The 13,873-nt window shown below is 41.3% G+C and overlaps 1 protein-coding gene across 1 annotated transcript in view; it reads left to right on the forward strand.

Annotated features, from left to right (window-relative positions):
- The window catches only part of LOC139927930 (putative carboxypeptidase X1), a 23,892-nt gene extending 10,638 nt beyond the window's left edge, over positions 1-13,254 (forward strand). The window contains exons 7-16 of the mRNA XM_078289032.1: positions 697-856; positions 1,752-1,843; positions 3,723-3,846; positions 8,141-8,337; positions 9,502-9,681; positions 10,275-10,472; positions 11,099-11,195; positions 11,402-11,541; positions 11,955-12,057; positions 12,950-13,254. Of these exons, the coding sequence (XP_078145158.1) occupies positions 697-856; positions 1,752-1,843; positions 3,723-3,846; positions 8,141-8,337; positions 9,502-9,681; positions 10,275-10,472; positions 11,099-11,195; positions 11,402-11,541; positions 11,955-12,057; positions 12,950-13,254 (1,596 nt within the window). The remainder of the gene's footprint in view (positions 1-696; positions 857-1,751; positions 1,844-3,722; positions 3,847-8,140; positions 8,338-9,501; positions 9,682-10,274; positions 10,473-11,098; positions 11,196-11,401; positions 11,542-11,954; positions 12,058-12,949) is intronic.
- The last annotated feature ends 619 nt before the right edge of the window (positions 13,255-13,873 follow it).

Consider the following 13,873-nt stretch of genomic DNA (forward strand, 5'->3'; position numbering starts at 1 on the left):
CACCGTCTAGTTATCAATCTGTAATCAGCCACCAGCTGGCGTCACTAAAGATTTTCATTTCTGTGTGTAAAAAAATAATACATATTTTGATTTGTTAATTCAGAGGTTTAGATTAGTTTCATTTTGTCAAGCTTGATAAAAAACTGTACATATGATGAAAAATATCAAACCAAAAGAGAAATGGAAAAAAAATCAAGATGACAAGAATGCACAAATGACAATAAGGAGGAGAACGGTACTTTAACAAAAATGCATAAATAACAAGAAAGGAAAATAAAATAATAGAGTGCTGTGATTATATATTTGTTCAAAGTTTTAAGAGAGAGAGATTGTGTGTTAGTGAGGGTCACAAGGTGTGTGTGTGTGTGTGTGTGTGTGTGTTTGTGTGTTCAAAGAGAGTTCAAACTTGCAGGTTATTATGTATTCAGTGCATCAACATATTGCCTATTTTCAACTACAGTGGACATTCAAAATTAAATGAAATGTCGCAATATTGCCAATATGGCAATAACAGTGCAATTAATAATGATGGAAACTAAAAATCGCAATATACGATTATACATGATTAATTGTGCAGCGCTAAATTGGGGCTTCTTAGCCACAGGAATGTCTTATTGGGGTTCTTGTACATGGGGAAGTTTGTGAACCCTTGACTAGCTAATAATTCAGTTTAATTCCTGTTTGATTCATGTTTAGGTATTTGAAGGGAACCAGGATTCGGAGACGCCTGTCCTGGCCCTTTTCAACACGTCGACGGTGGCGCGTTACATCCGGATCAACCCCCAGTCCTGGTACGAGAACGGGACTGACGGGGCCATCTGTCTGAGAGCCGAGGTGCTGGGCTGCACACTGCCAGGTACAGAAGGTCAACCGATGTTAACAATGTTGATGTGAAAAGGAAGAGCTTTGATCCAGCAACCATTTTGGTCAGATTAAGGGTGCAATCACACCTACGGTTTCTCTGGTCCATGGTGGAAAATCTTTTAGCACTTTTCTGAGGTGGGGACTCGAGTCACAGTTTTAATTGCTTGAGACTTGACTTGAAGCATGAGGAGAAGCCTTGAGACTTGACTTGACTTGGGTTCTGGTGACTTGGGACTCGACTCTGACTTGTACTTTGATGACTTGAAAAGGTTTCTAAAGTCTTGACTTGAGATCTTGTGTTTGTGTAAATGACTTAGATTGAAAGCGATGAGATTTGTTCCAGCGGACGACTGAATTTAAATTCTGTTTTCTGAATTTGTATGGAATGATTGAATTTATTGAAGTTGAAACTGATTATAGAAATCAAACTCATGATGCTCTTACCAAGTTTTTATCCTATTAAAACCATATTGCATTGAAAAGTCCTAGATATTTAGTTTTCTTTAAGATATTAAATTGATACTGGACTCTTGATTGGTTCTGACTTGACTTGCTGTTCTACATTTAGACTTGAGACTTGGGACTCGAGCAAAGTTAACCAGGTGACCAGGGCTTGTAAACAAAAGTCACATGGACTTCCAAGTATCTACTTTATTGAAGGTTTGATCACCTGTTACCATTTTGGTAGTAGGGGGGAGTCAAAACAAATCTGATCCCAGTCCCTGTAACCTTGGCAACAATTGTTCTTCACCAGTAATACCAGAACTCTTCTTCCATACACTAAAACAGATACTGTAGGATTATAAACCAATTTACCCAGAAGTTTAGGTTTGGCTGCAGTAACATGAGGACATTGTGGCTAACAGTTGTCCTCTGTCTGTCTCTAGATCCTAACAACATCTACGCATGGCAGACAGAGCCGACGGAGTCCAGAGACAAACTGGACTTTAGACACCACAACTACAAGGAGATGAGAAAGGTAGAGATATATTAAACATTATGATGATTAATATATTTGTGATGATTTTCATGATACAAGGATAATGGTGTCAGTGATGATGCGCATGATATTTTGATGATGGTGTTAAAGATGAGGATAGATAAACATGATGGTGATCAGTATGCTTTTTCATGGGCTTGTGGTAAAACATGTCTTCAGTCATTTCTGTACTCAGAATCATTATGTGACCGTAATCACGAAGTGATTATAGGAATTGTACAGGAATTGGTCTCAGTGACCCTGTTGGAGAGACATACTGGCAACTTACAGAGTTTTACAATACATGCTGACACATGGTAAAAGGTCTACAAGCCCTCAGTGCAAATAAACAGGGCAAACAAACACGTAATGTTCCCTAGTTTACACAGGAAACTCAATATTCACAAATTAATGTAAAAACATGTCTACAGGCTGAGTGAAGTTTTTAGTTCTATAAACATTTCTCTAAGATGCTAGAGCATCATTGGTTGAGTTTAACATCAATGGGCGGAGCTAAAGAGCCACAGTTTTTCTGGCTAAGTAACATTAGACTGAAGCCTGGTGAAAAAAGTACGAGGTAAGAGAGGAGGAAGCTAATATTATGAAGCCTAGCACTTTTGCTACTAACTGAAAAAATGCAGTCTAGCCATATTAAGTTATCTAGGTTAGCTAGTTAGCCTAGCCGACCTTCCAAGTTCAAACTAGCCATACTAGCCTATAGCTAGCTAGGTAAGCTAGTTAGCTAGCTGCTGACCTGCCAACATCATGAATGCCATGGTCATGAATACATGAAAGAAGAAGTCATTGCCATTTATATTTTGTCAGGAGTTCCTTCTTTGCCATTCAAGTTTGCCAGTAGCTAACTTGTATTCTGAAAAACGGTGGTTCTTTGGCTCCACCCACTGAGATTTAACTCAACCAATCAGATTATTTCTGCCTCCAAAGAATGTTTGTGTCCAACTAAAACTCCAATCTGCTGCGTACAACCCTGTTATATCTCTATGGTACAACCGTCCTCTGTTGGGTTTAGCAGTGAGTCTAGAAAGCCGAGGTCTTGTGGTCTGAGCTGCCACAGTGTGTGGTCTGGTCTGGGTCTGGTCTGGGTCTGGTCTGGGTCTGGTCTGTCTCACCAAACAACAAATATTATGTGAGGTTTCACTCCTCACTGTGCTGCCACTACCAGCGGGCTGTTTGGAGAGACCGTAGTGGATTTGACCGTTAGAAAACAGCAGGGCTTCTCCAAGCCCACAGAAACAAACACAGCCTCCACACTCACACACATGCACACACGCACACGCACACACACACACACACACACTCCATAGTGTGTGTGTGTGTGTGTACAGCTCAGACCTAGATCTGATACCCAGTGGGTGATACGGGGTGATGAGTAGTTTAAACACACTTTTCTATTACATTTTTCTCTAAAATCTATCAGATTGTGTATACATTTCTTCAAAATAAATAACAATAAATAAATTCTAATAAATGTTATTCTAACATTGGGATGCCATGCCTCTTCATCTGCCCTCATTTCACCCCACAGTGATGGCAAAACAAAGGCTGTAATGGTCTAAATTGAAGAATTGCACTTAACAACATACTGTTTAATGGATGATAATAGCTCCAAAGTTTGTTTTCCATTACATTTTAGGCATTTAGCTGGTGCTCTTATCCAGAGTGACAAAGTGAGCAGATGGGTGGGTGTAACTACAACATCGTTAAAAAAGAAAAGATTCGACAAACTCAGATATCACACAAACAAAATATCCCACGCTTTACAAATTACTCGTTCACTTTCTCCTCCCAAGATGATCCCAGTCGGGCCCTCTGGTCACGAGTCCACTTCTCTAACCTAACGCCTTCCTTGTTTTCCCAGCTGATGAAGTCGGTGAACGAGGCGTGTCCCGACATCACCCGCATCTACAGCATCGGCAAGAGCCACAAGGGCCACAAGATGTACGTCATGGAGATCTCCGACAACCCCGGAAAACACGAACTGGGTGAGGAACAGTGAGATTAGACCTGTTTAGACGAGAGTACAATGCTATACATTCGTTTTGGAAGGAAAGAAAATCCTGAGGTTCATCATTCTTTATCTCTAAAATATAGAGGATCCAGTCTGTTAAAGTTTCATCAGTTTTGTCAACCAGTGTCTCAAGCTACTATCCTTTAAAAAACACCAAAATTTGTTTTTAATTTTGCAATATCAATTATTTTGTAGCTATTACCTTTTTAAAATGTTGTATATCTCATTTTTGTATGGAGCTCTTCATGTGCTCTTCTCCCTCCCCACTTTTCATAGTTCAAAAGTTAAAAGAGACTCCGCCCATTGAGGTTTAACTCGACCAATGAGATTATTTCTGCCTCCAGAGAAATGTTATGAATGTTACAACTAAACCTCCAATCTCACACATGCTTCCTGTGCTGCTGCCACACCGCTTCTCCTCCAGTGAGAGGAATCGTTTGGACTAACGAAGGACAGATGCCGGGTCAGAGGGGATTTCTACACAATGGCTGCCACTGTACACCAAACCCTCCTAACTTACACAGACAGTCCTGCACTGTGCAGAGCGTGAACCCACACACACCGGGGTCGCTCTTCGTTTGCGCTGAGCTGTAGAAATGTTTTCTTTGGCCTCCTGAGCTCTGCCCGCTTGGCAGCAGATCGGAGAGGTTTCCCCGCCAAAACAAACGATAGTGGAGGAGAGGCAGCGGCAGAGTATACTGTGAAAAATGATGTCTGTCAAAACAAGTCATTTTTATCTTGTATTCGGTCTCAAAGGTCGCATATGGTGTAAAACTGGATTCCCCTTGCCTCTGTGATTATAAAGGAGTTGGATGGTCTATCTAAACATGGTGAAAGTATCAAAACGCACGGTCGACAACTAAATCCACACAATCCATATTAGAAACAAACTCACAAAGGTTCGCTCATTATCATTTTTGTAAGAAATAATAGACTAGCAAAGTGTTTTTTTCAAAGCGGTTGAGCGGTTGTCATTGTTTATTAACCGGAGAGTTTTCCCTACCTGTAGCCGCCGGGCCGCGGCGTCTCATGTTTCACTCTTGAAACGGTTAGCCAATCAGAACAGAGGGGTCGTTAATATTAATGAGCCTTAAAGACACGGCGACAGAAACAGCCTGTTCTTGGTAAGGCTCAGAGAGATGCTGGAAAATGAACGTGGAGAAATGGATTGAGAGTGTTTTTGGTTCATGACACCACACACACAGCTTTGAATGGACCTCAAGACACAAAATAAAACACTGGAAAGTGGAGAATATGGGACCTTTAAAGTCTCATCTTCTAAAAACAAGTGACGAAGTCTGCCCAAGGGGTGGGATAGTAGTTTCACTTGTTTCCAATGCAGTTTGATCTGTTTCAAGAATTTTCTTGAATCAAATTGATCTGCATTGGAAACAAGTCAAATTATCTTATCCCATTTTCAGATTATTTCATTTATTTTAAGAAAAGATAGGATTAACTTCATTGATCTTCCACAAGAAATAAGTTAAATAAGAGTTAAAAAAAAAAGATTTGAAGACTGAATACTAGATTAAATAACCTGTTAAAAGTTATTTAGGACATTTTTCCAGTGTAGTGTATCACTGCTGTCAGGTAAAGACTACATATCTCCATAAAACAAAACATATACTTACTTTTATGTTGTCAACCATGCCTTTTTGAAATGAAACAAAGGTTTTCATAAACCCAAGTGTCATTTCTCTGCCCACAGAGGACCACAGGATCCTTCAATTCAAGTAAAAATATAAAAATCAAATTTGCAGGGTTTCCCCCTGTGGTACACAGTCTCATTACTACATGATCTAGTATTGAGGAAAATCTAGTCACACATGGGCGTCTTTGAATGGCAGCACTGTAAATAACTGGCACCTTTTACAATGGAATAAATTGCTTTCCCCACCCATTCTGCTCAGTCTGCTTGACCTAATTTCTTTGTTCACCTCAAAGTAGACTTTTTTCCAGAGACTAAAGTTAGTCTTATGCAATCTAATATTCCACTGACTGAGTTTTCTGCCTTGTTGTGTCATCTGCCAGCGGTTACAGTGGGAACACACTAACTATGTTCAAAGTGGTCAAATGTCCCCTTCTACTCCTTCCCTTCCTATAGCTTATGTAACACTGTGAATGCCTTTCTCTCAGCACTACTGTGTATTTTGCCACTGTACATTGTTGCATGCTGTTTGTCTGCAACTTGTATGTATGTCTTGATGCTGCTGTCTTGGCTAGGCATCCCTAAAAAAGTGATTTTAAATCTCAGTGTGGGTACATGGGTAGATAAAAGTTAGATAAATGAAATCCACAAAAACAAAAATCCCCAACTTTCACTGTTTGGGACAATAACAGTGACCTTATAATCTTTCAAATGGATGTGGAAGACAGGCATGACACAAACAAACCCAGTCAGTGGGTTCAGCATAAGCAAAGGCACCATTTGTCCCCCGTTGCCCTATTTAACTCTTCATTTCAATGAAAATGTTCCTCTGTCAGCATGAAATCCATCATTAGTCCACAAGTTTCCCTGTTTTATAAAAAAAAAGTGAGCCTGTAATTTTTGGTTTGCATTGCCAAGACCGGCAAAAAAAAAAGGGAGGAAGGATGAATAATTTAACAGGAGAGGATCGAGGGTTTACTGGTAATTTTACGGTCAGAAGTCGTGTTTTAGAGCACATTTTCTATCCGCCACGCACCAAAAGAAACCAGAAACCCCTTATAATGTGCATGTCACCCCAGGAGTCTTAGTCAGAACATGTGTTTTCTATCAGTCAGGCACTGATACCAGAGATCCCTTAAAATCTGTGCATAACTACCAGATTTTGACCAAACCTAGCATCAATCAGGACGTCCCTCTCAAATTTGGAAGATTAAGTGTGATTTTACATCATATTATTTTGTCTTATGGAATCACCCCATGGCTTTCTTGAATTTCCTAGTACTCGTTTGGACTCTTGACTGCAATGATAATCGTGTTTTTCCGACTCTTAGTCAAAACACATGGTTTCCATTAGATATGCATTGATGGCTACCAGAAACCCCTGAGGGATGGACACCATTTACAAGACTGACCAGAGCCCATATGTATCAAACAGTAACGCTTCCCATGACCTCCGCTGCTTACAACAAACATCAGGCAACATCGAAAAAAAACAGTATCGTAACACATATTGAAAGACCCCAGAGCATATTTTTCACTTAAAAGTGCCGTTTGCCATGGGGACTTTTATTTTGAAAATTTTGCTTGATAAATTGTTCAACACTGGCATCAACCAGAGCTTCAAGAGCTTCTGTGTCCAGTTCCAATTACTTAAGTGAATCCATTACCCTGGATAAACATTTATTTCCTCTATCAGTCATAAAAAAAAAAAATAATAATTCTGAAATATTTCCAAATGCACCACCAGGTGTGATGTCCTGAAATTTATACATTTGAAAAACATTCCTATAGCGTTGCTCTCTGAATATAGAAGCCCCTTGAGTATTGAAACAGACTTCTCTTGTGCTTCCCTCGGTCTCCAAGCCATTTGCAAACTTCAAGCTTCCAGCTAATCTCCAAGCTAAATAAATATGAATTAATTAATTGCTGGGACTGCACAGACCCTCTGAGTTAAACAACTGCATAATATGTAGTTGGACCTTTGGTTTGGATATGTGTGTGTGAATGTGTGTTTGTGTGCATGTGTGCTGCTGGAGACTCTGCAAAGCCCAAATCAGTCTGCTGTCAGATCTGCAGCATGAGAAACACAGCATGGAACTGATCTGAAACTCCTCCTTTTAAACAGTCCTAGGGAGGACGTGTTAGATTTCTGAACTACCTGCCAATGCAATGTATGTGGAAGAGCCAGGCGGCCTAAAAGACCGGGGTCAGTGGAAGACTGAGATCTGTGCAGCTTTGTTTACAGATACTGTATTTAAAGTTTTGAGGATGCCTTCTTCATATTTTCTGTACAATGCAACAAACAGCTATCTTTCATTTTGATAGTACAAAAATTAGGATTGATAAATGTTGAATCAATGTAGCGATGCCCAAGATATTCAGTCTATCGCTTGCAGTCTCTTGCTCTGTCTTTGTCTTTAAGAACATATATTTAAGATAGACAGATAGATAGATAGATATATTCTCTCTTTCTTTCTGTATTATATTATGTATGATATTGGAAATCAGCTGCAGCACAATAAGACACAGCGTAATAAACACTAAAGAATTGACCTGTGTTTAAAGTTGAGAACCAGCACTCTAACCCCACCTCTGTGCCCGTGTTTGGCGCCCCCTGCAGGCGAACCGGAGTTCCGCTACGTGGCCGGGATGCACGGGAACGAGGCGCTGGGCCGGGAGCTTCTGCTCAACCTGATGGAGTACATGTGCCAGGAGTACAAACGGGGCGACCAGCGCATCGTCCGCCTGGTCAAGGAGACGCGCATCCACCTGCTGCCCTCCATGAACCCCGATGGATACGAGATGGCCTTTAAAAAGGTGCCTGGAATTAAATTTACTGCATGACTTTCATTCACATTCAGGGACTACAAATGAGCAATACTCTGAATCCCTACTGATCAATTACAGTATTTCTCTTTGTCTCTGCTGTTAACTCACAACCCAAACTGTGTATAGAAGGCTTTCAGGTGATGGAGCACACTCTCTGGCAGCCATGTTGGAGGTCCTCAGCTCATGGCAACAATAGCTGTGAACGGCTAATTGCGTTTTTGAATGTACGACTCTACTGAACTGGCACGATTAATTTCGGTGCTGTTTTTGACTGGGAGCTGATTATTTCGTCACTGAACTAGTAATCCCTTAAAATACCCTTACATTTACAATTCACCCCTTAATTCATGCAAAATCCCCTTAAAATGAGTCAAGGGAGTTATTAATGGAGGAGACACCACCTTAAGCACCCCTTAATGTTTGACTGCTTACTTTCTAACTGAATGTAAAATTCAGGGAGACAGGAACTTTCCATTAATAAACCATTCACAAAAGGTATAAAAAAAAATCCCTAGTGTCTCCATGAAACCCATGATACTAACCTTACTTTTTTAAAGCTATGTTATATTTAATGGATAATTAATGTTTATGTAATGAGAAATTAAGCACATTTCAGGGATAAAATTAAGGGGTTTGGTTTCGTAGAGACAACTAATTGATTTTGTGTTGAGATTTTGTGTTTGTCAGCTAGTTAGCTAGCTAACCATAGTATCTGCTCAGCTAACCGTCACGGTCTTGTTGTTAACACATCTTATTAGCACACTAGCTAACGTATCTAGTAAAAGCTACTATTAGTGTTAATAGTGGCTGACAGTCACACATCAGTTTCTTTGCTAATTAGCCTGCTGGCTAGTTAGCTAGCTAACAGTTTGTTCAGGTTAACTGAGCTGACTCTCAAGCTACAACTCAGAGTGTTTCGGAGTAGAGACTAGGGCTAAAGACAAGACAGTTTACTGTGTCACAACTAAACCTAAACCCTCACCATAACTTTTTCAGATCTTTTTCCAGCCCGGTTGTCATAGCCATTATTTGTGCACAGCCAATTCTCCAGTGGACCTCCATGTTGGTGCCAGACGTGGTTGGCAGATGATTTTTAATGATGATTTTTTTATGCAATTGCAAAGCCTCTATTTCTCTTTATTTAATCCGCAGGGCTCGGAGCTGGCAGGTTGGGCCCTGGGACGCTACAGCTATGAGGGGATCGACATGAACCACAACTTCGCTGACCTCAACTCAGTCATGTGGAACGCCATAGAGCTGGAGACGGACAAGTCCAAACTCATCAACCACTACTTCCCCATCCCCGAGCAGTACACCTCCGAGGAGGCCTTTGTAAGTTTTCAATACACGCTTTGGAAAGAAGCGTGTAATTTGTTCAAAATCAGAAAATTTCTTATCTTAAAAATTAAGGAAAAAGCCCTTTTCCTCTCTCCTTAGCTCTTCTTTCTCTTATTTCTTTTCCTAGCGCTCTTTCTTATTTGATGTTTCTACGGTCACAGGAATTGAGGGAACTATGGCTTTGACTCTTGATCTCCTTACTATTGGTTGCTGGTTAATGTGCAGCATTTTAACATCAATAAATCACTGCCACATTAATTCTGAGACATCAGTATTATTGCCATATACAAACGAGACCATCGTTGAGAAAATCACACTCATTTTACATTGTGAGCCACCGGGTCAGATTTAATGGGAAATCTGGTGGATTGCTTTACGGCACAAAACAGGAAGAGGGCGCTGTTCTTCCACTGCAAAGTGAGCTACATCCTTTAGCAACAGGATTTATGGGATATATGGTCCTAGTTTTGAGAAACACTAGCACTGACAATACCACTGGTGTGAGATAGAGGCTACAAAAATACAAAAAAGTGTAAATATAAAAAAAGGAGCTACATCCCTGACTTGATCTCCAACCCCGACACCAGGTGGCGTCAGAGACCCGCGCCGTCATCAACTGGATGCAGAACATCCCGTTTGTCCTCAGCGCCAACTTCCACGGCGGCGAGCTGGTGGTCACCTACCCTTACGACATGACGCGGGACTGGGCGCCCCACGAGCACACGCCCACTGCCGACGAGAGCTTCTTCCGCTGGCTGGCCACGGTGTACGCCAGCACCAATCAGGTTCATCCTCCTGTTGTCATTTCCCATTTCCATCCTTTCAGTGGGTCCACCATAACTTGTCGAATGTGGAATTTACTATTGATGAAGATTGAGATTTTGTTTTCAGAAGTTATTAATCTACAGGCAATAGAATAAAAAACAATGACAATTTTGGATTACTAAAAGGTTTATCTTCATACTTTGTATAATGCTAGTCACTTACAATTACTGCTAAAGCGTTAGCATTCTCACTAAATAGAGATAGAAATATCTACTGGAAACAGAGAGGTAATTTTGGTAGATATTGGTAAGGTGACCAATGGACCAAACTCCCAAAAAGTCAGTGCAGTCCTTTAAGTAATTTGTTGACAAACGTATATATTTTACAAACTCGATGTTCCATATCTTAGACATACTGAATGATGAACTTCAGGTGATCATTTCTTGATCTTAAAATGCATAAATAGCACTTTGGAAATGAACTCTTCATATGCACAACTGTGCTGATGAACTGATCAGTCTCCACACACCATTTGGACACACCTTCAACCAGTGTCTTTAGGAAACTCAGTGGGTGAATGAAGGATTGGATGGAGAGATGCTCCTGTCACCACCATTGGTCTCATGTCTTATACATTTACAACCAGGTGATGTCCAACCCAGACCGGCGACCCTGCCACAACAAGGACTTCCTCAGATATAATAACATCATCAATGGAGCCGACTGGCATACCGTACCAGGAAGTAAGAGCATGTGTGCATGTGTGTGTGTGTGTGTGTGTGTGTGTGTGTGTGTGTGTGTTTCATTCCAAAACGAGATAACAAATGTTGATAAAACACCCCGGTGTTAATGGAACCCCCGGCCCTGGCAGTGTTATTACCACGCTCCATCTGTACAGAACAAAAACTGAACTCAACATGATTTTTTTGTTTGTTTTCTCTCCTTCCAGGCATGAATGATTTCAGCTACCTGCACACCAACTGCTTCGAGGTGACGGTGGAGCTGTCCTGTGATAAATTTCCTCACGCCAGCGAGCTTCCCATCGAGTGGGAGAACAACAGAGAGTCTCTACTGGTTTACATGGAGCAGGTCTGTCTACCTGGACAGCTTCTGTTGGATTCTACTGAACTGTTTATTAATTTGATTATTGAATTCTTCTTCATCATCATTCTTTGTTTTTCTTCTACTTCAACTACTAGACTACTACTACTACTACTGCTGCTACTACTTCCACTACTACAATTAATAATTTCTTCAACTTCCTCATTCTTTCTCTCCTCCTCTGTCTTCTCTGTCCCTCTTCTTCTTCTTATTGGTCTGCTTCTTGTTCTTCATCCTCTTCCTTTTATTTCTGTTTCTGTTTATTATATTTTAAAATGCTTTCAATCAGGTCATTGCTACTGAAAAAGGGAATATAGCAAAACTCTTGAAACTGTGATGCCTCATCTCCAAGCAAAACATCCACAAAACATCCGTCTCATCCTTTTGCTTTTGTTTTTTAGGTCCACCGTGGAATTAAAGGTGTGGTCCGTGACAAAGACACAGAGGCGGGTATAGCAGACGCCATCATCAAAGTCGACGACATCGATCATCATATTAGATCAGGTACATTGTGTTCTTACGTTACTCATGTATAATAAGCAAGGCTAATATGCTCTGCAAATCAAATCTGGCAAATCTAATTTATTAAAAACCAGTTGTGTGAAACCAAAATCACTGGTGCATTTCTGGTAGTTCTCCATGAATACATACATGGATTTGCTCACCCACATCCCAGGCAGATTAAGAAAATAATTAAGGAAACTTGCTGTCCATAACAATGTCTAAAATTACAGTCAAACTTACATATTTTAGTCCTAAACAGATTCAGAATTTGACCAACCAAGTGTCTTAGCTGCCAATGTTTTTTTTTTATTAAATCAAATCAGATTAAATGTATTAAAGTGGTAATAAAGTTAATAAAGTGCTTCCTAAATTCTAATTCTAAATTTCAAAACAGCCATCGGCTTTTCTAGCGTTAAAGTAAGTTTGTCACAAAGGGCTTTACAAGGCAGCAGTAAAATAGAATAGAATATGTTTTAGCAAAACAATTGTGTCACAAAGTGCTTTACAACCCAACAAAAGAATAGAAAAGAATGGAATTAAATAGAAGATACTGGCAAAAACTGACAGTCTACTATCCATCCAGCCAAAATCTCCCATCATTTAGCTAACTAGTACAGTGCCCGTTCGCCCCGCTGCTGCACAGAGCGCTGTTCGCTTGTTTATTCAAAGTTTATTAATATTGAACGTGTCGCGTGTCCAAATTGCACCAAATCTGACACTGCACGCCCTTGGGTCCCCAGCAATACACCCGCCAAGTGTGAAGTAGATCGGATGAACGGTTCTCGAGATATGCGAAGGACACACATACAGACAGAGATTCCTTGCTTTACAGTATGATGTGCTGGGTGTTGATTTCAATCCCTGCTCTTGACTGCCATCTCTCCTCTTGCAGTGGCCGACGGCGACTACTGGCGGCTGCTGAACCCCGGTGAGTACCAGGTGACGGCCAGCGCAGAGGGCTACTACCCCTCCACCCGGACCTGCCAGGTCATGTACGACCACTACCCCACGCTCTGCGACTTCCGCCTCACCAAGACGCCCAAGCAGAGGCTGAAGGAGATTCTGGCCAAGGGGGGAAAAATCCCCAAGGACCTGCAGCTCCGGCTGCGCCAGCTACGCCTGCGTAAGCTTCGCGCCACCACCAAGGCCATCAACCAGAGGCGCGCCGCCGCTGCCAGGAGGGCGAGGAGGGTGTGAGGCTGAGGATGAGGATGAGGATAACGGAGGATGATCTGAGGACAAAGCAGGGCCGGGTTCAGTTCTCCTTCAATTAGGAGACACCTTGTCTTCACTGGAGTCATGTGTCATATGTATTTTAACCTTTATCCAGGGAAATTCAACCGACACTTTCAACACTTTACATTCATTCAGTTCCACTCATTCACACCTGGTGAGATGCCACAACCTCTGTCTCCTGCTGTTGGCCACTGAGCAGATGGGGGTTCAGTTCCTTGCTCAAGGGCACATTGATAGTAGTTGTTAAAGGAGGGGAAAGCGTTACTCGTTCTCTTTCACCATCCAGATTTTTCCAGCTGTTACAGAGATTGAAACCAGCGTCCCTCCAGCCACAAGCCTGCTTCTCTAATTCTCTATGATGGTAATCGTTTCCCACATTTTGTTGATTGTGAAAAGCAGAGGTAACAGAGAAAACATGAGGATGTTTTCAGCTGCGACCGGCGTCTCCATTTTTTATACTTTACAAGTTTTCCTCTACTTGTCTGTTCTTAAGAGAGTTTTTGACCGTGGTTACATCTGTCTTTTCAAAGCGATTTTTGTGATCAGATGCGGCAAATCGGAACCCAGTCATGTCCACATA

This window comes from Centroberyx gerrardi, chromosome 16, assembly GCF_048128805.1.
Source record: "Centroberyx gerrardi isolate f3 chromosome 16, fCenGer3.hap1.cur.20231027, whole genome shotgun sequence".
NCBI lineage: Eukaryota > Metazoa > Chordata > Actinopteri > Beryciformes > Berycidae > Centroberyx > Centroberyx gerrardi.